Genomic DNA, 23,805 nt, shown 5'->3' on the forward strand with positions numbered 1-23,805 from the left:
TGAACAATAATAACTATCGGCCTATATCGAATCTTCCATTCCTCTCAAAAATCTTAGAAAAGGCTGTTGCTCAGCAACTCACTGCCTTCCTGAAGACAAACAATGTATACGAAATGCTTCAGTCTGGTTTTAGACCCCATCATAGCACTGAGACGGCACTTGTGAAGGTGGTAAATGACATTTTAATGGCATCGGACCGAGGCTCTGCATCTGTCCTCGTGCTCCTAGACCTTAGTGCTGCTTTTGATACCATCGATCACCACATTCTTTTGGAGAGATTGGAAACCCAAATTGGTCTACACGGACAAGTTCTGGCCTGGTTTAGATCTTATCTGTCGGAAAGATATCAGTTTGTCTCTGTGAATGGTTTGTCCTCTGACAAATCAACTGTAAATTTCGGTGTTCCTCAAGGTTCTGTTTTAGGACCACTGTTGTTTTCACTATATATTTTACCTCTTGGGGATGTTATTCGAAAACATAATGTTAACTTTCACTGCTATGCGGATGACACACAGCTGTACATTTCAATGAAACATGGTGAAGCCCCAAAATTGCCCTTGCTAGAAGCATGTGTTTCAGACATAAGGAAGTGGACGGCAGCAAACTTTCTACTTTTAAACTCGGACAAAACAGAGATGCTTGTTCTAGGTCCCAAGAAACAAAGAGATCTTCTGTTGAATCTGACAATTAATCTTAATGGTTGTACAGTCATCTCAAATAAAACTGTGAAGGACCTCGGCGTTACTCTGGACCCTGATCTCTCTTTTGAAGAACATATCAAGACCATTTCAAGGACAGCTTTTTTCCATCTACGTAACATTGCAAAAATCAGAAACTTTCTGTCCAAAAATGATGCAGAAAAATTAATCCATGCTTTTGTCACTTCTAGGTTAGACTACTGCAATGCTCTACTTTCCGGCTACCCGGATAAAGCACTAAATAAACTTCAGTTAGTGCTAAATACGGCTGCTAGAATCCTGACTAGAACCAAAAATTTGATCATATTACTCCAGTGCTAGCCTCCCTACACTGGCTTCCTGTCAAAGCAAGGGCTGATTTCAAGGTTTTACTGCTAACCTACAAAGCATTGCATGGGCTTGCTCCTACCTATCTCTCTGATTTGGTCCTGCCGTACATACCTACACGTACGCTACGGTCACAAGACGCAGGCCTCCTAATTGTCCCTAGAATTTCTAAGCAAACAGCTGGAGGCAGGGCTTTCTCCTATAGAGCTCCATTTTTATGGAACGGTCTGCCTACCCATGTCAGAGACGCAAACTCGGTCTCAACCTTTAAGTCTTTACTGAAGACTCATCTCTTCAGTGGGTCATATGATTGAGTGTAGTCTGGCCCAGGAGTGGGAAGGTGAACGGAAAGGCTCTGGAGCAACGAACCACCCTTGCTGTCTCTGCCTGGCCGGTTCCCCTCTTTTCACTGGGATTCTCTGCCTCTAACCCTATTACAGGGGCTGAGTCACTGGCTTACTGGGGCTCTCTCATGCCGTCCCTGGAGGGGGTGCGTCACCTGAGTGGGTTGATTCTCTGATGTGGTCATCCTGTCTGGGTTGGCACCCCCCCCCTTGGGTTGTGCCATGGCGAAGATCTTTGCGGGCTATACTCAGCTTTGTCTCAGGATGGTAAGTTGGTGGTTGAAGATATCCCTCTAGTGGTTTGGGGGCTGTGCTTTGGCAAAGTGGGTGGGGTTATATCCTTCCTGTTTGGCCCTGTCCGGGGGTGTCCTCGGGTGGGGCCACAGTGTCTCCTGACCCCTCCTGTCTCAGCCTCCAGTATTTATGCTGCAGTAGTTTATGTGTCGGGGGGCTGGGGTCAGTTTGTTATATCTGGAGTACTTCTCCTGTCCAATTCGGTGTCCTGTGTGAATCTAAGTGTGCGTTCTCTAATTCTCTCCTTCTCTCTCTCGGAGGACCTGAGCCCTAGGACCATGCCCCAGGACTACCTGACATGATGACTCCTTGCTGTCCCCAGTCCACCTGGCCGTGCTGCTGCTCCAGTTTCAACTGTTCTACCTTATTATTATTCGACCATGCTGGTCATTTATGAACATTTGAACATCTTGGCCATGTTCTGTTATAATCTCTACCCGGCACAGCCAGAAGAGGACTGGCCACCCCACATAGCCTGGTTCCTCTCGAGGTTTCTTCCTAGGTTTTGGCCTTTCTAGGGAGTTTTTCCTAACCACCGTGCATCTACACCTGCATTGCTTGCTGTTTGGAGTTTTAGGCTGGGTTTCTGTACAGCACTTTGAGATATCAGCTGATGTACGAAGGACTATATAAATAAATTTGATTTGATTTGATTTAATAGCATCATGGTAGGAGTCCTATCTGTCTGTGCTGTTAGTGTTCACAATACTGATCGCAAAGATAGCCTTTTATCCGACGCCTTGAAATTGTCACATCGGCACCTTTCAAAGAGGATCATTCTTCCTTGATCATTTTCACTTCATGCTCAGTTACATGTTTTGAGAACATCAAATAAGACACGGCTTGAAATCAATTTGCTTAAACTTTGTACCCGTCCATACTTTTGAGAACTGATTTAGCACATTTTTATTATGCTGTAATCAGTTATAAACAGTGGCATGAAACAGGATGAAAACAAAGACTAGGTACGCACAGCCTGACATCTACTGGTAGACTGAGAGAAATGTCATTGCTGGTAGTCTACAGGCTTAGTCCCTGGGAGGCACTCAATAGTTCTCACTCTCGGCATGACATGATTTCCCAAAGATCTTGGACAGGGCTTTCCATTATAATTACAAAACTTTATATAATTTATAGTGCACTTGCTTTTTGGCTTTTTAAATGTTAATAGTTGAGTCCCTTACTCATGCAGTAGGCCTCATTGCCATTATGGGACTAATGATTACCACTGAGACAGATAAATGTGACCATGTTAAAGTGATCAAAATGTTTCAATGTGTTATGAAGTTACTAGGCAACCTCACACACAGGCCAGACACATCTTATGTAGGCCTTCAGTAAATGCTAGCCAGCAGCAGTGACAGTGCAGTCTTACTCAGCGTTGGGTTTCCATTGAAATCCAGGGGACCATGAGAAATATGGGGATGAGAAACAGCACAGTGTTGAGTCAACATCTCCCCTTCACTTCCTACTCAACAAATGATAACTCATCCTCCCCAGTGCACCCAAACTGCTAGGGGAAACACTGAAAGACAACAAACTCCAAGAGTCCCTTCCACAACCACAAGTCTATAAATGGCAGGGTCATGGAGTGTCTGAGAATCTCTCCCTATAACTATTTTCTAATACTGCCTGCTGACATATTCCAATGGTTATTTTCTAATACTGATCACATTTCCCATTGTTTTCTCCCTAGTGTTACTCAGAACGGTATAGGCCTCATAAGCTCAATATAAATGGATTGAATTCAATTGATTTCAATTCAGAACATTTGTGCTAGCAGCCATGGATGTCTTCAACTCACAGGAAAACTGGGAGAAAACAGGGGGAACTTGCATTCCAGTGCCCCAAATGGGAATATTCTGGGAATTTATTTATATTCCCAGAAACTGCAACTTGCTTCCCCTCCAAATGTTAAAAAGCAGAATGGAGGAAAGGATCCAAGATCCCACCCTCTGCCCTTCTTCTCCAATGAGCTTTGAGAGGAATTTAGAAAATAAGGATGGAGGAAGAAAATATTTGACGGCTAGTAACATTTTCAGACCCAACCATATGTTGGCTGCTCCCACCCCTTTAACTTCCACTTCCTGTTCATTTTGGCCTCAGCATCAGCCAGGGGTGTGCCGGAGAATGATTTCATCTTCCTTACTGCTCCAAGGGCCTCGGGAATGTCAAAAACGCAACAGTACATGATACAATGTGCCTGCCTGCAAGCTTGAGGGAACCAGTAAGCCAAAATGGAGAGTTTATAATTAAGCAATAAGGCTCAAGAAGGTGTGGGATACGGCCAATATACAACGGCTACGAGCTGTTCTTAGACATGACGCGGAGTGCCGGGATACAGCCCTTAGTCATGGTATATTGGCCATATACCACAAACCCCAGGATTTTATTGCTATTATAAACTGGTTACCAACGTAATTAGAGCAATAAAAATAAATGTTTTGTCATACCCATGTTATACTGTCTGATATACCACGGCTGTCAGCTAATCAGCATTCGGGGCTCGAACCACCCAGTTTATAAGAGTTCTCCACTCATATGAATTCCCTCATATTGTAACTTAAAGAAAACACATGGAAGGTAATAAACTTTCCAGCACGCAGGCTGTCAGTATTTGACCCTCTGTCTGAGCTGTTCTCTTTCTGGGGTTAACGCTGTGTTTGTGTGCTGTGAAATGGGAGTTCCACTGGGCACAGACGTCAATTCAATGTCTATTCTATATTGGTTCAATTAAATTTAATTGAAATGACATGGAAACAACATTGATTCAATCACTGTGTGCCCAGTGGGGTGTGTGCATGCGTGCTTGGTGAGCATGTGTATGTGTGCTTGGGTGAGGGTATGTGTGTGCGCGTGTATATTCGTGGATGTGGATGTATAGGCCCGGTATTTTAAGCCACGATTGGCACCCTGGTCACTTCAGACAGACTTTACATTGCCTTATGTGTAGTGCTGTGCTGTGTGTGTGCTGTTGAACCTTGCCTTATGTTGGCTACTGGAACTTAGGTCTTTGGTCAACATGTGGAAATTCTGTGACAAGAATTTCCTCTTGTTGGACAACAACCACAATCAATCGATTGATCAATCAATGTCTGAAACACATTCTGAGAAAGGCAAATGCACTGTTGTGTGTGTGTGTGTGCGTGCCTGTGTATGCGTGTGTGTAAACTCAATGGTGAGGTTTAAAACCCCTCTACATACTTTACATAGTCTGCAATTGTCACGAACATGAACTAACAGTGTTATGTAAATAATGGGCAGCCCCCACAAAAACCAGGTTCTGACATTTTTATTTTACAACTTTCCAATTTTCATCCAAATAAGGGAAGGCCTTTTGGTTAATCAGTGCATGGATAAAGTATCCTGTGGTTGAATATGTCTTAAACATGAACACATCACAAAGATGAGGTAGAAAAGCCAAGCCGTAAACAACAGGCTTCGAGGCATGAACATGTATAAACTAGTAGTGCTCACATAAGATCAAAGACACTGGCTGTGGCTAGTTGTTTCCTAGAGCCTATAAAAGTGTATAACTTTGCCACACTCCCACACTGTCAGAATAAAAGTCATGAGAAAAATGAACGCTTTAATAGTAATCCTCCCTTGCTAGAAGCCCCCTGTCCAGACAGATAATGGAGAGCATTGGTAAATGAGGAATTACGTTCAAGTAGAATGGACAGACTACAAAGAAAGACAATTCCGTAGTATACTTTTTTTTCTCATAGAATCTCCTTCCTTGAGGACTAACCCTAACCCTAGCCTATATATTATAGAAAAATATATTTGCATGTGAAAAGGTCCATTGAGTCATAAAGTCTACAATCATGACACAACAGATTAACAGTCAAGACTAGGCTAATGGTGTGATCTTTTGCTAAATGACTTCACATAGTCATAATAGCCTACCTTTATGAAATGAATACAACACTATATCTATCATCATAACCAATAAACTATAGGACCTGTGTTAGTCCAAGTTTCATTCACAGGAAACTTGGTGAACAGATGAGACTATGGCTTCAAATCATGCTTTAAAAAGTAATTGCTCTCATGGAATGTTACTCTTTAAATACAGATATTGTGATGATGATAGGCTACAGTCGTTGTTGTCTACACATGGGCCAGTGTGAATGTGAACATGCATGCTTCCTCTTCAACAAAGATATTGCAATAATCATAGAAATCCTGTTCTAATTCCTAATTCTATGGCCATAATAACATACGCTTATGATGTTGTGCTAAAGTCAGTTCAGAATCACTTTTTAAAACAAAACTCTACTTTAAAATTAATAACCTTGTCGAGAAGGAATCTGCAAGTAAGCATTTCGTTGGACGATGTATATGATGCATATCCCGTACATATGACTAATAAAACATGAAAAACATTTTTTACCGGCAAGAACAGTCAACACAGAACTGGCAATTATAGTCTACAGTCCAAAAGTTAAATGTCCTACTTTTCCAGTGAACTTTCCGGATAAATCAGCTATCCAATTTTCAAAAAACGTCAAAGATGGTGTTATGAAGTTATTTTCTTCACTATGAAAACGTTCCTTGCAGAGCACGATGTGAGCGGCAGTCCCAATGTCCGTTCTTCTAAGTGAAATCGTGTCTGTAATATATGGCGTATATTACACGCGGATAAATGGGAAATGAACTTTCCGGGGCCAATATGCCAGGAATGTGGCTTAAAGAAACAGTTAATACACGAAATTAATCCTATAAATACGAACACAATGTTCACCTCTCTTTGGAGTAAAAGGCTAAATAGGCGACAGAGTGGCATGAAGTCGACTGTGGTAATTTGATAAACCTATTAGTGGCTGCTGCAGACAGTCAAATCCTTGCAGGCTTTACGTCTGTTATTCATCATTTACTAAAAGAGATATATATATATATACACACACACACACAGTACCAGTCAAATGTTTGGGCACACCTACTCATTCAATGTTTTTCTTTATTTTTTACTATTTTCTACATTGTAGAATAATAGCGAAGAAGTCACAACTATGAAATAACACATATGGGATCATGTAGTAACCAAAAAAATAAAAGAACAAAAAAAGTGTGAAAAGCTGTCATCAAGTTAAAGGGTGGCTACTTTGAAGAATCTCAAATATAAAATATATTTTGATTTTATAACACTTTTTTGGTTACTACAATGATTCCGTGTGCTATTTCATAGTTTTGATGTCTTCACCATTATTCTACACTGTAGAAAATAGTAAAATTAAAGAAAAACCCTTGAATGAGTAGGTGTGTCCAAACGTATGACTGGTACTGTATATATACTGTATATATACGCAGGCAGGCACGCTGCTAAATTGCTGTATAGGCCTATATCATTTTTAAAAAGTGTGAATAATTAGAATAACACCTTTAATGAAAAGTTAGTCACATTTTCCATGTTTGTAAACAAACTACGATGAGCCCATAATCAAATGGTGCATTAGGTTTAGACCCAAAAACAAATGACTAACCTCCAGATCAAATCACAATTTATTTAAAGTGCATTTAACAAAAGCCTCAATACACTAAACTATTTTTTTTATAATGAAATCAAACAAATTTGATGCATACAGTAGCATGCTTCCAGAGTCTCCTCTATTACAAGCATTATACACAACTCATAAGCTCCATCATTTACATTGACATTTGGAGATGCTAGAGAAGGATTCCCTTCCCCTCATAGATTTCCCTCAAAAGCAGCAGCACAGTATCCTTGGAATCCCTGAAACACAAAAGAAAACATGAGATACCGCAGAAAGCTAAAGAATACATGTAAGATACCAACCCTCACTCATTTGTTCTTACCAGTAGCAGAGATGGCTCTGAATGGCAAACAGATACTCGTTGAAGCTCTCTAGGGGTTTCTCCTGAAGGACGTAATCAAACCGACGTCCGCCATTCAACATTCCAACACTGATATTCCTCATCTCTGCAAGTGAGACTGTACCATTTTGGGCCCCACTACCTGGAAAAGAGTATTGAGGGAAGATTCAGGTAACACAGTTCAAACTTTATTGTCCCCAGAGGGAAATTTGATTGCAGACAGGGGTAACATGATAAAAATACACATAGTACATACAAAAAACATGTCACACAAAGAACATATTACACATAAATGCAACCATATTTACATCATGTTACATTACATTGCTCTGAAAGGGTACCTGTGTAGCTGCACTATAATTACTACAATAAAAACAGTGACATTTGTTTTTTAGACTATGAAGAATAAAGTAATACATGTATGTTAAAACATTACACATGGTTCCTAATGAATGAATGAATAAATTAAATTACATACACAATGGTCTCCCACCTTCTGACTCCTGAGGTGGCAGTGCAGCTGTGGTTCCTACCCCGGCCACCGGGGGTAGTGTGTTGACAGGTAGCATGGTGAGGGTCTGCCACACACCACGGACAGTACTGATGGAGAGCAGTAGATCTGAGCTGACTCGCTTCAAACTGTCTTTCAGCTCTGAGGGACACAATATCAACACAGGGTCACTGCATTGGATGGTGGATGAAAGTTTTCACACTGTCACTGGATAAAAACAATGTCTTCATTGAAGGGCAATGTTTTTACATGATCAGACAGGTCAGAGCTTTAGCAATGCTCCCTAAGGGTCCTAACAAAAAGCTCATAACATATAGGGCTACCATTGATCAGTGGTAAGCAGCAAGTGTATTTCTTGAAATGTTTCTGTAACGTCCAGATCAAGGCTTTATGTCTCAGGTCTCACCAAGATGCATCCTCTTCCTGCCCTTGTGATGTGGGATCAGTATGGGGGGCAAGTCCACGTCTGGAAACACCACCATGGGCTCAATCCTATAGGCCACCGGGTCAAACTGCATCGAGGAAGAACACATAGTCAGGTTGTTATGAATATTCATGACTTAGATGGACTTTAGCGACATTAAATATTCATAACGTATGATCCATAAACATACTGGATGGTAGATGTTGTAGAAGCTTTTGCAGGTGGGGAGGCTGTATTTGGGATCGATCCTCTTCAGGCCGCGCACCGTGAGGAACATTCCTATAGGAGAGCCCAAGGCAAAGAAGGCCTGTGGCTGGAAGGCCAGCTGAGGGTACACGATGGACACCTGGGAAGGAAAGGAAAGGGTTAATGGTTAATAGTAATTGAGTATGCGCCATATGTAAATTCGGCATTTTCTGTAACTAAGGATGGATATCAAAATGTAGCAACATTTTCAAATGAAATCAAACATTTCATTGAAGTAGATTTTCAGTTGTATTAGTTGAGCCTCATCATAACTGCATTAAGACACTATTAAGACATTCAGTCATTGTGATTGGAGGACAGGGAGGGAGACAGAGAAAAGGACTGTGTACATGTAACAGAATGCTGTCACTGTTGTTTGTTTACCTGGCCAATGCCAACGTCAAAGTACTTGTAATCCACTGGGCTGGTGGAGGGGGTGCCTGAAAGGAGGGTTGGGTGTTCTTGGACTTGGGAATACATACCGGCAATGCCGGGGATGCCAGGAACTGGGTGTGAAGTTCCTGTCCTGGATTCCTGCTGCTGGGCCAAAGGAGAGAGCGATAGAGAGAGGAGCTCCAATAACAATCTAAACAATGAGTCTACATCACAAATGGCATCCTATTCCCTACATAGTGCACTTCTTTTGACCAGGGCCCAAGTCGTGTCCTATATAAGGAAAAGGGTATTTTTTGGGACACTACTTCCAGCTTCCAGCCTTTTACAAACAGTTAGAATAGAAAATTGTCATGGCCGAGACAGACAGGAAGCTATGCACAATGGATCCAATAGACTGGAACGTTAGATCAAAGATTTTGAACACTGGGAAAAAATTTCACATGGTGTTTATGTGCAATGACTGAATCCATTTGGATGTGAATGAGAGATAGGTCATACCCCTCTCCATCTCTTCAACAAGTACATGATCTTCTTGCGAGGCCCCAAAGGTATTCCCAAGTCCTTGAAGAATGTCTCTGAACACAGCCCCTAGTGAATAGACAGAGGACACAAACAGTCGTTAGACAGTCACACACACAAACATACACACACACATATGCACACACACACACATGCTTACCAGTGATTCTAAGTCCATCTGCTCCTTTGGAAGCATTTGAACATACTTGCCCAATCCAAAGTTCCTAAGTGTGTCCTCAAAGCTCTCAAAGTCTAATGGGGTTGCTTCACTTGGACTGCTGACGGTACTCTGAAGCACAAGACATACAGGATTATCATCAAGCTAATTAGAATAAAAATGCTGGTGGTTGTGTCCATGACCAAAATTGAGTTGTACATTTTGGCAGTAGTCTGTTACTTACTCCCTCTTCATCTTTGTTCCTTCTTTCTTGATTTGTCAGAAGGTCAAAGAGGATCAGAGAACCTAGAAAAGTCATATAAATAAAGAATACAACTTACTATAATGTTTATCAATACTAGCCTTGTCTAAATAAAGACAAGAGAGAGAGAGAGGAATACGTTAGGAGAGGTCTATGAGGTACTGACCCAAACTGTGTCCAGCCAGTGACACTTCCCCAGTGAATTGTGGGTGTCGCTGGAGGAAGACTTGGTGGAGGCGGTTGATCTCTGAGGCCACAGTGTCTATGATGGTCTGGCAGTATGTGGGGCTGTTGTAGAAGAACAGGTCCAACACTGTGCTGTTGCTGAACTGACGCAGACGACTGATGCTGGGCAGGGTGATCCTCTGGATATCGCTGTATGGAGGGTGAGTGTCAAAGTGAGTTGTTAAGAGAGAAAGAGACAGAATGAGCAAGAGAGAGTGTGTGTGTACAAGGCCTTACTCATCCACCCCAGTGGCATCACCATGTAGCACCCGGTGCCAGTCGACTGGCAGGAACTCAACACGGCCCATGTGGGTCCCATCTTGACTCTGCTTGAAGTGACTGCTCAGTAGGCTGAGAGAGGCACCCCGGAAATCATTCACTGCATGGGGGAGACAGGGACAAAAGAGAGAAGGGAGGGCATTCATTAATTTAGCTGTATTTCTATGAAAAAATCTGAAGGCCGGTAAAGGGGTAAGGATCAAAGGTTCTACACACCACACTGAACGACCCCACGCAGCTGGATGTCACAGGTTGGTCCAATGCCATGCACCATGAACACAAGGTGGTCCACTTGGTCAGGTTCTCCTGAAAAACCAAAAACACAAATAATGTACAGTGCCTTCGGAAAGTAGTCAGACCCCTAGACTTTTTCCACATTTTGTTACATTACAGCCTTTTTCTACAATGGATTAAATAAAACATTTTCCTCAGCAATCTACACACAATACCTCATAATGACAAAGCAAATTTGCAAATGTATTACAAAAAAATACAAATAAATAGCTTATTTACGTAAATATTCAGGCCCTTTGCTATGAGACTCGAAATTGAGCTCATGTGGATATTAATTAATTGGGATCCACCTGTGGGAAATTCCATTGATTGGACATGATTTGGAAAGGCACACACCTGTCTGTATAAGGTCCCACAGTTGACAGTGCATGTCAGAGCAAAAATCAAGTCATGAGGTCAAAGGAATTGTCCGTAGAGCTCCGAGACAGGATTGAGTTGAGGCACAGATCTTGGAAATGGTAAATGTCTGCAGCATTGAAGCTCCCCAAGAACACAGTGGCATCCATCAATCTTAAATGGAAGAAATTTGGAACAACCAAAACCCTTCCTAGAGTTGGCCGCCTGGCCAAACTGAGCAGTCAGAGGAGAAGGGCCTTGGTCAGGGAGGTGACCAAGAACCCTATGGTCACTCTGACAGAGATCTAGAGTTCCTCTGTGGAGATGGGAGAACCTTCCAGAAGGACAACCATCTCCTCAGCACTCCACCAATCAGGCCTATATAGTAGAGTGGCCATACGGAAGCCACTCCTCAGTAAAAGGCACATGACAGCCCACTTGGAGTTTGCCAAAAGGCACTTAAAGACTCTCGGACCATGAGAAACAAGATTCCTGGCACCATCCCTACGGTGAAGCATGGTGGTGGCAGCATCATGATGTGGGGATGGTTTTCAGCACCAGGGACTGGGAGACTAGTCAGGATTGAGGGAAAGATGAACAGAGCAAAGTACAGAGAGATCCTTGATGAAAACCTGCTCAGGACCTCAGACTGGGGCGAAGGTTCACCTTTCAACAGGACAACAACCCTAAGCACACAGCCAAGACAACGCAGGAGTGGCTTCACGACAAGTCTCTGAATGTCCTTGAGTGGCCCAGCCAGAGCCCGGACTTGAACCCGATCGAACATCTCTGGAGAGACCTGAAAATAGCCATGCAGCAATGCTCTGCATCCAACCTGACAGAGCTTGAGAGGATCTGCAGCGAGGAATTTGAGAAACTCCCCAAATATAGGTGTGCCAAGCTTGTAGCGTCATACCCTAGAAGACTTGAGGCTGTAATCGCTGCCAAAGGTGCTTTAACAAAGTACTGAGTAAAGGGTCTGAATACTTATGTAAATGTGATATTTACGTTTTAAATTTTTTATTTATATGTTTGCTAATATTTCTAAAAACCTGTTTTTGCTTTGTCATTATGGGGTATTGTGTGTAGATTGATAAGAAAAACAACAACATTTTAATCAATTTTAGAATAAGGTTGTAACGTAACAAAATGTGGAAAAAGTCAAGGGGTCTGAATACTTTCCGAATACACTGTATACTGTGTAAGGAATTGTCATTTGTCATCATGTAATTATCAACATGTACTGTAAATTATCCTCTAATGCATTAGAGGTTCCAAAAACCTGAGATCTCCGTACACAATGTCTGTCTGTTGTTCAGGAAATTAAAGCCCTCAGTGAAGAGGGGAGGCCTGGCTCATACATTTGAGGGCTTACCTTCAGGTAGCTCTACTCTAATACCCTCCAGCCCCCTCATGACCATCCTGGGTTGACTCTGCTCAGAGGGGAGTCTTATCCAGTCCTTCAAGGGAATTGTCTGTTGCTGTGTCATAAGCTATCGGAGACAGAGCAAGGTCTATAAACTCTTGAGTTGCATAAGTTCTATTTTACAGGGCAATATTGACCTGGTCTTTACAGACAGTATACTACATTGGGCTAATTGTAATCATGAATGGGGAGTCATACCGTAGGGCTGTGCAACACCACTGTTTCCCCAGTGGGGAATTGTATCTTCTTCATCCAGTCATTCAGCTTCACTGCCATCATGTAGGCCTCCTTAATACAGTGATACAAATGTAACGGACTGGGGTTCAAACCTGCGTCTCCTGCCCTCCAGGCATTAGCTTGGGTAGTTAGAGTAAGTCTTGGGGCATGCAGTTGACTCGGGTTGAAATCCAGTCAGTCATAAAATGTTATTTACAATGTAATCAAGGTTCGATAAATTGACAGATTAACACACAAGGCCATTACCAATCAGCAGTATACCTCTTCAGACTGTAGAAATAAGTAAATACTGGCCCCACAATACTACGGTAATAAGATAAACACCAAGGTAACAGGGTAGATATATCACTTTGTAATGATGTGTGCATCTGATATGGCACCCTATTCCCTATATACAGTAGAGCATTACTTTTGACCAGGGTGCCATTAAAGACGGTGTCCTACCTCCAGGACTAAGCTGGTGTCCTCTGGGTAAGGGGTGTAGGAGATGTCCTTGTCTCCTTTGTGGAACCAGGAACAGCGCCTCACCTCCAAGGGGGGCTGCTCCCAGTACACCGCAAAGCACCTTCTCTCCTTCAGCCTCACGTCGAAACGCCTCCCTTCTGTGGCTACCACCACCTCCACTTCTTCCTCCCCACTGGTCTCCACTGTTAGGAGCAAACCCACAATTATGAGGACATCATTATAATCATCTTTATCATTGCTGTTATCATCATGGATCACTTCATTCAACTGGACTTAAGGGTTATCTGGACAAATAATATTTTCATTCAATTCAATTCAAAATTGTGAGTAACGATAACATGTTACCATTCTACTACCAGGCTATTACCACTTTATTCCATCCTCTAATGTAAAGTGCTACCATTATCTTAATAAGGCTCTATTGCATGAACAATGGTTCACTCCAAAGTAGGATTGAGTTATATTCTTGTTTCGGGGTACTACATCACATAGTTTGTGGTATAGAGGGGTAACAATACAAGAACAATGTCTTTAACTGTATATGGTTTTAACTGTATACTTGACATTTTAAATGATTTCCCTCTGTATATAAATAAACAAATTCATGAACATTTCATGTGTATTACATGTGTATTAGTGTAATGTGTATTGTATTAAATGTGTATTTGTAAAAGTGTGATGAATAGTCTCATGCCATGTTTGTGTGTCTCCTCCAGCCGTAGAGAATCCTCTCTGCTGAATGGGATCCAGGAGCTTCTACAGTCCACCGGATTCTGGCAGTGGAACCAATGGTGCTGCACCGGCTCATATACACCTGTCACACCTTCCATGGCAGATAGATCAGTGAAGCTATGTGAGAGTGGGAGTAAATAGAATATATTAGAATAGAGTAGGACAGAAAATAATATTAAATAGATGTCTTAGATATTCCCCATAGGGGACTTCCATATTTTTTGTCTGCTTTTAAAGAACAGAACGACACGAATAAATGGAAAACAAGCTCACCTACTGTCTGGCTACTGTATGAAGACAGAGGTGTAATTTGATTGGCTCAGGTTGGTCATCCAGTAAGCTATAACACGCTACCTGTGAGGCACAAACAGAATTCTAATATTTACACATTCATCTGGTGCTGGGGTTCAGGGAAAATAGCATTGTTTTAGATGCTATAGAGGACCTGACATCTGGACCTTCAGGATAGATTGTGCATAGCATCTCACAACATGCTGGGAAAGTTTGTTTACCTTGGAACTTGACACTTAAACCATGGTGCTGGGAGTGAATATAGTCAATTCATCACTTATACTATTACAACTAACATTCTTTGAAGTAGAGAGCAGACATCAGAAATAGCTACATACCTTCAATGTACAGCTAATGTTATAGTATGGCTCTATCAATTATGGCAGTTCCTCCTGAGTGGATCTCTAGGATGTCTCTCTCTCTGTTGAAAGTTGCAAATAGTCTTTCTTAGAATATATAAAAATCCAAAACCATTTAGATATTGTTAAACGCAAAAAGACACAAAGGTCTGTTGAGGTTTCCAACAGGGTGGACTTTCCTCTGATACACTTTACTTGTCGCAAGCAGGTCCCAACACTCGTATGTTCTGAATGACATCACCGGTTTAGTGATTCAGTAGTAGGATCAAAGGTCAATTTCCATGACGATAGAGAGATGTGTAGCAACACAACAGTAAACCTGTAGGCTATAAATCACTGGCAGAATCCTAAAGAAATTACAAAAATCATAACTCAATAATAATACCTAGCTAAGAGGATTCCAAGCTTTGAGTTGGGAATGGGAACATCTGCAAGTTTAATTATATTTAGTGTGTATGTGTGTGTGGGGGGTGGGGTGGGGTAATTTAAGAAAAAATGTCAGCCTTGACAATTCAGTCAGTCCATATCTACACTTCTATCTCAACAGATCGAGAACAGACTGAAGTGTAAAGGCTACTTGGCAACTGAATAGGCTCGGTGTCAGTCTGTTCTGCTTCTCCTACATAAAGACACAGTGTTCCAGCTGTTAACCAGTAGAGGCTGGCTCATAATAATGGCTGGAACGGCACTCATGGAATGGCATCAAACACATTGAAAATGTGTTTGACACCATTCCACCAATTCCGCTCCAGCTATTACCACGAGCCCATCGTCCCCAATTAAGGTGCCACCACCCTCCTGTGCTGTTAACATACTGTGCTGTAGAACATAAACCACATGGATGATTGGCTTCAGCGAGAGCATGGGTGAAGTTCGCTACTTAACAAAAACTGTAGAAAACCATATTGACAATGTAAAGAAAGTCTGCTGAATCCATACATTCCCTGGTAACAAACTTTATTGGCACAGTATTGTAAACAACGTACTATACATACAGTATCTGTAAGTGCATTAAAAAAGGAGAATTTTGGCATCTTAAGTGATCAAGAAAGACTCCATATGATTCATTAATTTTCTCATTAGATTTGGATTAGTCATAGATTTATAAAACCGAGATTGCTAGCATGTCCCCTTACTTGTGATCCAACGTAACCGTGGAGGTCCTTTCACTTCTATACAATTGGTCCTTCAAAGATTAGAAACATTGATATTAGCATGACAGCCTGGGAATGCAACCCTGTTTTTACAGTAGTACTGTTTCTCTTCTTGGAATAGACCAACAGACAGCACTGATTGAGTGAGGAGCAGACTACTTGGTACCGCTCCTCTCCAACCAAAGTTGTTTGTTTGTTTGTTTGTTTTTCCACAGTGGAGGTCTGGATCTGCAATCACAAGGCTGATGGTCTAGGATCAGGTTCCCCCTGTCCATATAATCTTATTCATCATGATTTGAAAGTAAAATGAGAGGTTGTGTCCCAATAACCTCTCCTTTCTCCCAAAGTGTGCACTTGTTCACTTCCCTTCATGGATTTCAAAGGAAGTTACTGGTACATGGAACTCTAACACATACACCAATCCAATGCTTTTACATGCGTGGGGATTATTACACGAGTGCACACTACAGGAAGAAGGAGAGACTATGGGGATGCACCCAGTACAGAAGCAGGCCTGGGGCTCCTTACAGAGGCAGAAGGTATCCTGAGTTGGCTTGCTGGGCCTGCTGCTCCTGCTGCTTGCGCTCCTGTGCCGCCGGGACTACTTCCCTGTGCAGCAGGGGCCTGTGGCTGTCTGAGTCACTGAGAGACGGGTAGTGCTGCCAGTAGCCCAGACAGGCAAACACCAACCCCAGCAGAGAGCCCACCAGGACATCTGGAGAACAAAAATATTAGAATTATGTTCAGTTTACATTTATATTTCAGCAATTTAGTGAATGATCTGTAACCAGCCAATATAATTGTAATTTGCCACACTTGAAACAGGGGTTGTGTTGATAGTGGTGGGCATTATTTTAAAAATAAAGACATCAAAAGTTGATCAGGGCTTGTGAAAGCCAATGACAAAGCCTGAAGGTCAAAGCAAAGCCAGTCGCCATGCGGGATAAGGCAACACTTTATCAATAGGCCCATTACAGTGGGAATGGAACGGGCTCAACCTTTTACTGTAACATGAGAAAATATTATTATTACTATCTATTATCAAGAAGAGGTAATAGGGGTTGTACACAAACGAATGACACAACTCTGTGACATATACAGTGCATAAATCTAGACAATACCCCATAATGACAAAGTGAAAACAGGTTTTTAGAAATGTTAGCTAATTTATTAAAAATGTAAACCAGAAATACCTTATTTATTCAGTATTCAGTATATATTAAGTATTCAGACCCTTTGCTATAAGACTCGAAATTAAGCTCAGGTGCATCCGGTTTCCATTGATCATCTTTGAGATGTTTTTACAACTTGATTGGAGTCCACCTGTGATAAATTACATTGATTGGACATAATTTGGAAATGCACACACCTGTCTATATAAAAAGGTCCCACAGTTGACAATGCATGTCAGAGCAAAAACCAAGCCGTGAGGTCTAAGGAATTGGCTGTAGAGCTCCGAGACAGGATTGTGTCAAGGCACAGATCTGGGGAAGGCTACCAAAAAATTGCTTCAGTATTGAAGGTGCCCAAGAACACAGTGGCCTTCATCAGTCTTAAATGGAACAAATTTGGAACCACCAAAACCCTTCCTAGAGTTGGCCGCCTGGCCAAACTGAAGAATCAGAGGAGAAGGGCCTTGGTCAGGGAGGTGACCCTATGGTCACTCTGACAGAGCTCTAGAGTTTCTCTGTGAAGATGTGAGAACCTTCCAGAAAGACAACCATCTCTGCAGCACTCCAGCAATCAGGTCTTTATGATAGAGTGGCCAGACAGAAGCCACTCCTCAGTAAATTGCACATGACAGGATGCTTGGAGTTTGCCAAAAGGCACATAAAGGACTCTCAAACCATGAGACACAAGAATTCCAAGCGTTGGGTCCGGAGGAAACCTGGCATTGTCCCTACGGTGAACCATGGCAGCATCATGCTGTGGGGATGTTTTTCAAAGGCAGGGATTGGGAGACGAGTGAGGATTGAGGGAAAGATTAACAGAAAAAAGTGAAAACCTATGAAAACCTGCTCCAGAGCACTCAGGACCTCAGACTGGGGTGAAGGTTGACCTTCCAACAGGACAATAATCCTAAGCACACAATGCAGGAGTGGCTTCAGAACAAGTCTCTGAATGTCCTTGAGGGGCCCAGCCGGAGCCCGGACTTGAACCCAATCGAACATCTCTGGAGAGACCTGAAAATAGCTGTGCAGCGATGCTCCCCATCCAAACAGACAGAGCTTGAGAGGATCTGCAGAGAAGAATGGGAGAAACTCACCGAATACAGGTGTGCCAAGCTTGTAGCGTCATACCCAAGTAGACTCGAGGTTGTAATCACTGCCAAAGGTGCTTCAACAAAGTACTGAGTAAAGGGTCTGCATACTTATGGTCCTAATCCAGGTCCTAATCCAGGCACTTGTCATCTCCCGTCTGGATTACTGCAACTCGCTGTTGGCTGGGCTCCCTGCCTGTGCCATTAAACCCCTACAACTCATCCAGAACGCCGCAGCCCGTCTGGTGTTCAACCTTCCCAAGTTCTCTCACGTCACCCCGCTCCTCCGCTCTCTCCACTGGCTTCCAGTTGAAGCTCGCATCCGCTACAAGACCATGGTGCTTGCCTACGGAGCTGTGAGGGGAACGGCACCGCAGTACCTCCAGGCTCTGATCAGGCCCTACACCCAAACAAGGGCACTGCGTCCATCCACCTCTGGCCTGCTCGCCTCCCTACCACTGAGGAAGTACAGTTCCCGCTCAGCCCAGTCAAAACTGTTCGCTGCTCTGGCCCCCTAATGGTGGAACAAACTCCCTCACGACGCCAGGACAGCAGAGTCAATCACCACCTTCCGGAGACACCTGAAACCCCACCTCTTCAAGGAATACCTAGGATAGGATAAGTAATCCTTCTCCCCCCTTAAATGATTTAGATGCACTATTGTAAGTGGCTGTTCCACTGGATGTCAGAAGGTGAATTCACCAATTTGTAAGTCGCTCTGGATAAGAGCGTCTGCTAAATGACTTAAATGTAAATGTAAATGTAAATGTGATCTATTGTTTTTTTAAATACCTGTTTTTGCTTAGTCATTATGGTGTATTGTGTGTAGATTGAAGGAAAAAACTATTTAATCAATTTTAGAATAAGGCTGTAATGTAGCAAAATGTGGAAAAAGTAAAGGGATCTGAATACTTTCCAAAGGCACTGTATATACACATTAAGTTTCAAAAGTATTGGGACAATGACACATTTTGTTGTTGGGAGGACTATGTACAAAGAGTGTTGTAATTCCTAAACTGTACCCTAAAATTAAAGCTGACGGTTTGCACTACCTCATAGTCATTGGTATCATTTCAAATCCAAAGAGCTGGAGTACAGAGCCAAAACAAAAAAATGTGTCACTGTCCCAATACCTTTGGAGCTCACTGTATATTTATGTTCAAATTGTTACCAAACCCTTTAGTTCCACACTTCAATCAAACCTCTTTTAGTTTCTGTTGAGTGTTAGCTATCAAGCTGTCTACCTTGCCAGTGATGCTTGTAGTCGCAGGTCCTGGAAATGGCGATGAGGATGGCAAAGAGGAGAGGGGCGAGGAAGGCACAGAGTCGCCAGGCTTTGCCCCGTCCTACAGGACTAAAGCAGTGCAGCTTCCCCGCCACATACAGAGCAGTGAAGCCCAGACCAGCAAAGGCAACTGAGAAGGCAACACATAGAGAGAAAGGTCAAGGTCTTGGATATGTACAGTATAATGTAGTTGGCTGACCTAAAGAACGGTTTATGATATAAAAGTGTTGCATTAGTTGTAGTCAACTGGCGCCAGCTGTCATGAGTGTTACTGGTAAAGTGTGTGTGTGCATGGACCTTAGGTATGCTCTCACATGAGGAGTGTCCGCTAGGGAAGCTCTTCCTCCCCTCCTCTACGGTGTCGGGGTCTCCACTGCATCGCAGCTCCGTGTTCATCTGACCATCAGGGAAACAGCGGTAGAAGAAATCAGGCCGTGGCCTGCCCACTGCCAATTTGATAGCGTTGGTGAAAACCCCATTGAGTACCAGAGTCAACGTCACAGCTGAAAGGAAGACAGAGACTGTATGTATTCTGTAGTATGACGTGACAATATTTGACATGTAAGTCAATCAGAAAGAGACTGGTGTGGCCTATGTGGTCCAGTGGTTACAGCCACTGACCACTGTTCGTCTCCGACCCACTGCCCTTTCCCTCCCCTATCTCCCCCGTTTACTATCTCTTCAATTTAGCCCATAAAATATGAAAGGATTGGGACTGCCTCACTGATTTAAAATATATTTTACCAAAAATGTGTCTTGTACTTCATATTGTGTTGCTCATCATGACTGGGGAAAAAACTGGGGGGAAAAAATCAGAATTGGGCCGCATGTGTAAACGCTGCCAAAGACTTTATGGTCTCAATCATAACCCCGCCCTCTGCGGAGACTGACACTACAAGATGCATCCAGTTTTCAGGGGTAATGGAAAGAGTGCCTTTGACGCGACTTCCACTTTTGGATGTTAACAAGGTGACGCTCCATCTTAACTCCTCCACATTTACTGGACTGGTTAAACAGTGCAGAAGATAACCTCCCCTGACAGGTGTTTTTTTTTCATCAGGACCAGAAAGAAAGGAACGCAGCTTAGGCATTTATTTTACGTCTGCTACATTAGGTTCCCTAACCCTAGTCTCAACCATAACCCTAACTTTGTGTCCACATCCCAGTTAAACCTTTACCCTCAACCGTAGTTAATTAAACTGTTATCTTGCCTTAAAGGGGAGTCCAAATCCATTGTGTTTGCCTGCAGCTACTTTGCAGAAAGGAGGGGTTTCCGAGCGTGACACTGTACCTACCCAGAGAGGCCTCCTTAATGTCCCTCTTCTCTGTCTTGTTCAGGAAGGCAAACAACATGATGACAGCCATAGGGGTGAAAAGTGCTATGCTCTGCAAAACAGAAGGAAAGGAAAAAACAGTTTTATGTGTGCATGAAAATGACTTAATCCAATTTGCTCTGATAATCATTTTGAGATTGAAACCAGACGGTCTTGACAAAATTCAGACCCAAAAGAGCCAGCCTACAAGGCAACAGTGACAATAGGAAAAACTCCATTTGGAGAAGAAGAGACCCTGTTAGGAACCAAACCATTAAGAAGAAGTACATTTTCTTTGGCTGGCTGTTGTAAATACGTTATTATGGAGGTTAATTATGCAGACTGTCATTAGTAGTACTGGTACTTACAAACATGAGTTTGGTAGGAACGTGGTCATTCTCCACATGGTGGAACTTGTAGAGCCACATCTCCTCTGGCTGGATCTCACGAGAGAAAGGAGGTAGCACCTCCGTCACACTAAGAGGACAGAGAGAATCATTGGTAGCTGTTGTAGTATTACATAAGGCAACATCTCCAATATACTTGTATGGTGATTGACTGTCATAGTACTTGTAAAGACAGCACAAACAGATCTGGTACCAGGCTGGGCAACAGCACCTATACACATGAATCTAAAGTTGCTGTAAGCTTACTGTTAGGAATAGTCGATTGCTTAGGTGTGGGAAGATTATGGATGCAAAGACAAGGCAAAGTCCTATGTAAAAAAAAAATAATAATAATTTTCCAAGGTTTAATAGACAGAACTTGTGCACAAGTGAGATCGGTACGATACTCAGAGGAGTTCACAACAATCTGACCCTCAAGGCAAGAAAGCTACTTAAATACTTGTTACATTTATTAGTGATCACCATTAGCTGCTGTCAAGGCAGCAGCCACTCTTCCTGGGGTCCAAACACATTAATGCACATCACACAAAACATGTAACAGTACATCATATAACATTATTACACCACTACATATCTACAACACAAAATGTATAGTACCACCATACAGCAATAGTACAATATACGTGTGTAGAGTGTATGTGTGTGTGTGCGTCTCTTCACAGTCCGCATTGTTCCATAAGGAGTACATTTATCTGTTTATAAATCTTATTTACTGCTTGCATGAGCTACTTGATGTGGAATAGAGTTCCATCTAGTTATGGCTCTATGCAGTACTGTGTGTTTCCCAGAGTCTGTTCTGGACATGAGGACTGTGAAGAGACCCCTGGTGGCATGTCTTGTAGAGTACTGTATGCCTGGGTGTCTAAGCTGTGTGCTAGTCGTTTGAAAAGACAGCTCGGTGCCATCAGCATGTCAATACCTCTCACACAGACTATTAGTGACGCAGTCAATCTCTCCTCTACTTTGACCCAGTAGTGATGCAGTCAATCTCTCCTCTACTTTGACCCAGTAGTGATGCAGTCAATCTCTCCTCTATTTTGATCCAGGAGAGATTGACATGCATGTCATTGATGTTAGCTCTCTGTGTACACTTAAAAGCCAGCCTATCGCTGTTCATTTTCCAAGACCCTGGGCCCTGGTCAAAACATTAATCAAGGTTGTTGTCCAGACCACTTGGGTCATAGTGAATAGTATATTTGATACTCCATCTCTATCATTAAAAACCGCCAACTTACCAGAACACTGCAAACAACAGTAGACGGGTCAATACGTCAAAGACGAAACAGTCATTTAGACTCCTCCTCATCTTCTAGCCTAGCTTGTCATCAAACTAGCCCAGGGGTTCTGCTTAGGGTCTAAAGGACAGGAGGAGAATTGAGACATGTCATACACTATAGAAGAGTTGGATGATTCAGGAAGGCCCAACTTTGAAAGTCCTTTTGTCAGACTACAACATAGTTATAAAAAGTCTGACGGACATTTTATCCGTGAGTGTCATCATGGCATGTCGCTGCCTGTATGATGCAAAGAAGTACATTCCTAAATGCATCAATGGATATACATTGTTTTCAATTTGTTAAACAGCTACTGAAGCCACTACTATGCATTGCGATCACCAAACGGTCAGTGCTATCCGGCTTCTTTGGGACGTGCCTACCCTAAACCTCTTACCATTTTAAAGATACGTTCCAAAGATCCCGGATTGCAAGGACCACCACCAAACAAAGTGACATCAGTCTTCACATTCTTCAAATTAGCAGACTACTAAATTAGGCCTAAATAATGCTGTACCATGCATAACATAACCCTGAGCAACAGGCAGAGAGAGCAGTTGGACATTAAAGCTGTATAAGGACCCAATGTAAACATGACACGTAGCCTACTGATACAGCACGGCATGTATGAGTAAACTGGGTAATTCAGCCAAAATCCAATTATTTGGCTCTTTAAATTTCAAGCGGACAGCCAAATATATGAGTTACGGTGGTTTATGCATCGGATTACAGAGTAATTTTCATAGGATACCTACCAGCATGCCACAATCACATCTGACTGGATACTAGCTTGTACATCCGCAAACACGATACAGTAGCGTTCACCGGTTCTATCCCCCACTCCCTTGGTTTTACGCAGTATAGTATACAGACCTTTGAGCGCATCAAAGTATTCAAATCTTCGTCGGCTGTTGAACTGTTCCGGTAAAAGATGGAAAGAAAACCCATATCAAACTATTGTAGTCATCGTTTCACTACTATTGTTGCGCCCGACCAGGTAACTCTGGTACGACCTGCTATGCAAGGGATCATTATGAAACTGACTGAATGCGGAAGACAATACAATCCTTACCTGTCTCTACATTAGAGTGACATCTAAAGGAATAGGCTACACACCTCATCAGGCCTGAGTTGTAGCAATTTGGCACACTAATAAAACATTTTTTTTCTCCATTGTTTGTAATGGACAATTTCTGATTTCTTGAATAAATGTCAATGTTTTTGTCTTTCTTGAACGTGTGATGTAGGCTACACAAATTACTGTTTGAGGCCCTAGAGGGCATTAACAATCTGTCACGTAATAGAAAAAATCTCCATCAAAATCCGTCAGTTTAAGATAGAGATAGGGCGACTGTATGTTTTTTGTTGTTGATGCATGGGCTGCGTCTCAAAAAAAAACGAATATGGATTATCGAATATCCATTTATGGATGTATTTTTCAATGTGTTTCAA

At 42.4% G+C, this 23,805-nt stretch overlaps 2 protein-coding genes across 6 annotated transcripts; both read right to left on the reverse strand.

Annotated features, from left to right (window-relative positions):
• Window positions 1-7,150: 7,150 nt before the first annotated feature.
• On the reverse strand, window positions 7,151-15,506 carry ddhd2 (DDHD domain containing 2). 4 transcript variants are annotated; one of them, XM_064968136.1, is made up of 18 exons: window positions 14,640-15,506; window positions 14,288-14,364; window positions 13,973-14,127; window positions 13,258-13,460; window positions 12,775-12,864; window positions 12,526-12,643; window positions 10,737-10,826; window positions 10,479-10,620; window positions 10,183-10,391; window positions 9,999-10,060; window positions 9,758-9,886; window positions 9,577-9,666; window positions 9,067-9,222; window positions 8,627-8,782; window positions 8,419-8,524; window positions 7,980-8,153; window positions 7,484-7,643; window positions 7,151-7,400 (listed from the first exon to the last, which is right to left on the reverse strand). In XM_064968136.1, exons 3-18 carry the CDS (start codon window positions 14,106-14,108, stop codon window positions 7,334-7,336), a joined length of 2,088 nt encoding a protein of 695 aa, XP_064824208.1. In that variant the 5' UTR covers window positions 14,109-14,127; window positions 14,288-14,364; window positions 14,640-15,506; the 3' UTR covers window positions 7,151-7,333. The 4 variants fall into 4 exon arrangements, with proteins under 4 accessions (XP_064824208.1, XP_064824210.1, XP_064824207.1 ...); XM_064968138.1 differs by having other exon boundaries at window positions 7,995-8,153; window positions 14,284-14,364; XM_064968135.1 differs by having other exon boundaries at window positions 14,284-14,364.
• Window positions 15,507-15,600: 94 nt separating this feature from the next.
• Window positions 15,601-23,408, reverse strand: LOC135541776 (phospholipid phosphatase 5-like). 2 transcript variants are annotated; one of them, XM_064968139.1, is made up of 8 exons: window positions 23,227-23,408; window positions 22,315-22,434; window positions 21,041-21,149; window positions 20,655-20,745; window positions 19,674-19,862; window positions 19,319-19,489; window positions 16,343-16,529; window positions 15,601-15,846 (listed from the first exon to the last, which is right to left on the reverse strand). In XM_064968139.1, the coding sequence occupies exons 2-8, from the start codon at window positions 22,383-22,385 to the stop codon at window positions 15,780-15,782; spliced, it is 885 nt and encodes a 294-aa protein (XP_064824211.1). In that variant the 5' UTR covers window positions 22,386-22,434; window positions 23,227-23,408; the 3' UTR covers window positions 15,601-15,779. The 2 variants fall into 2 exon arrangements, with proteins under 2 accessions (XP_064824211.1, XP_064824212.1); XM_064968140.1 differs by lacking the exon at window positions 23,227-23,408 and adding an exon at window positions 23,109-23,217.
• Between the last annotated feature and the right edge of the window lie 397 nt (window positions 23,409-23,805).

The sequence above is a fragment of the Oncorhynchus masou genome, chromosome 6 (assembly GCF_036934945.1).
Source record: "Oncorhynchus masou masou isolate Uvic2021 chromosome 6, UVic_Omas_1.1, whole genome shotgun sequence".
NCBI lineage: Eukaryota > Metazoa > Chordata > Actinopteri > Salmoniformes > Salmonidae > Oncorhynchus > Oncorhynchus masou.

Coding starts and splice junctions, on each gene's coding strand:
- LOC135541776 (XM_064968139.1), bottom strand. CDS start 22,385: ATGAGGAGGAGTCTAAATGACTGTTTCGTCTTTGACGTATTGACCCGT. Junction 21,150..22,314: donor CTGTTGTTTGCAGTGTTCTG/GTAAGTTGGCGG, acceptor CTGTCCTCTTAG/TGTGACGGAGGTGCTACCTC. Junction 19,490..19,673: donor CCCTAGCGGACACTCCTCAT/GTGAGAGCATAC, acceptor TTGCCTTCTCAG/TTGCCTTTGCTGGTCTGGGC.
- ddhd2 (XM_064968136.1), bottom strand. CDS start 14,108: ATGGAAGGTGTGACAGGTGTATATGAGCCGGTGCAGCACCATTGGTTC. Junction 9,223..9,576: donor TGTTGAAGAGATGGAGAGGG/GTATGACCTATC, acceptor CCTTTGGCCCAG/CAGCAGGAATCCAGGACAGG. Junction 8,525..8,626: donor TCTACAACATCTACCATCCA/GTATGTTTATGG, acceptor TCCTCGATGCAG/TTTGACCCGGTGGCCTATAG.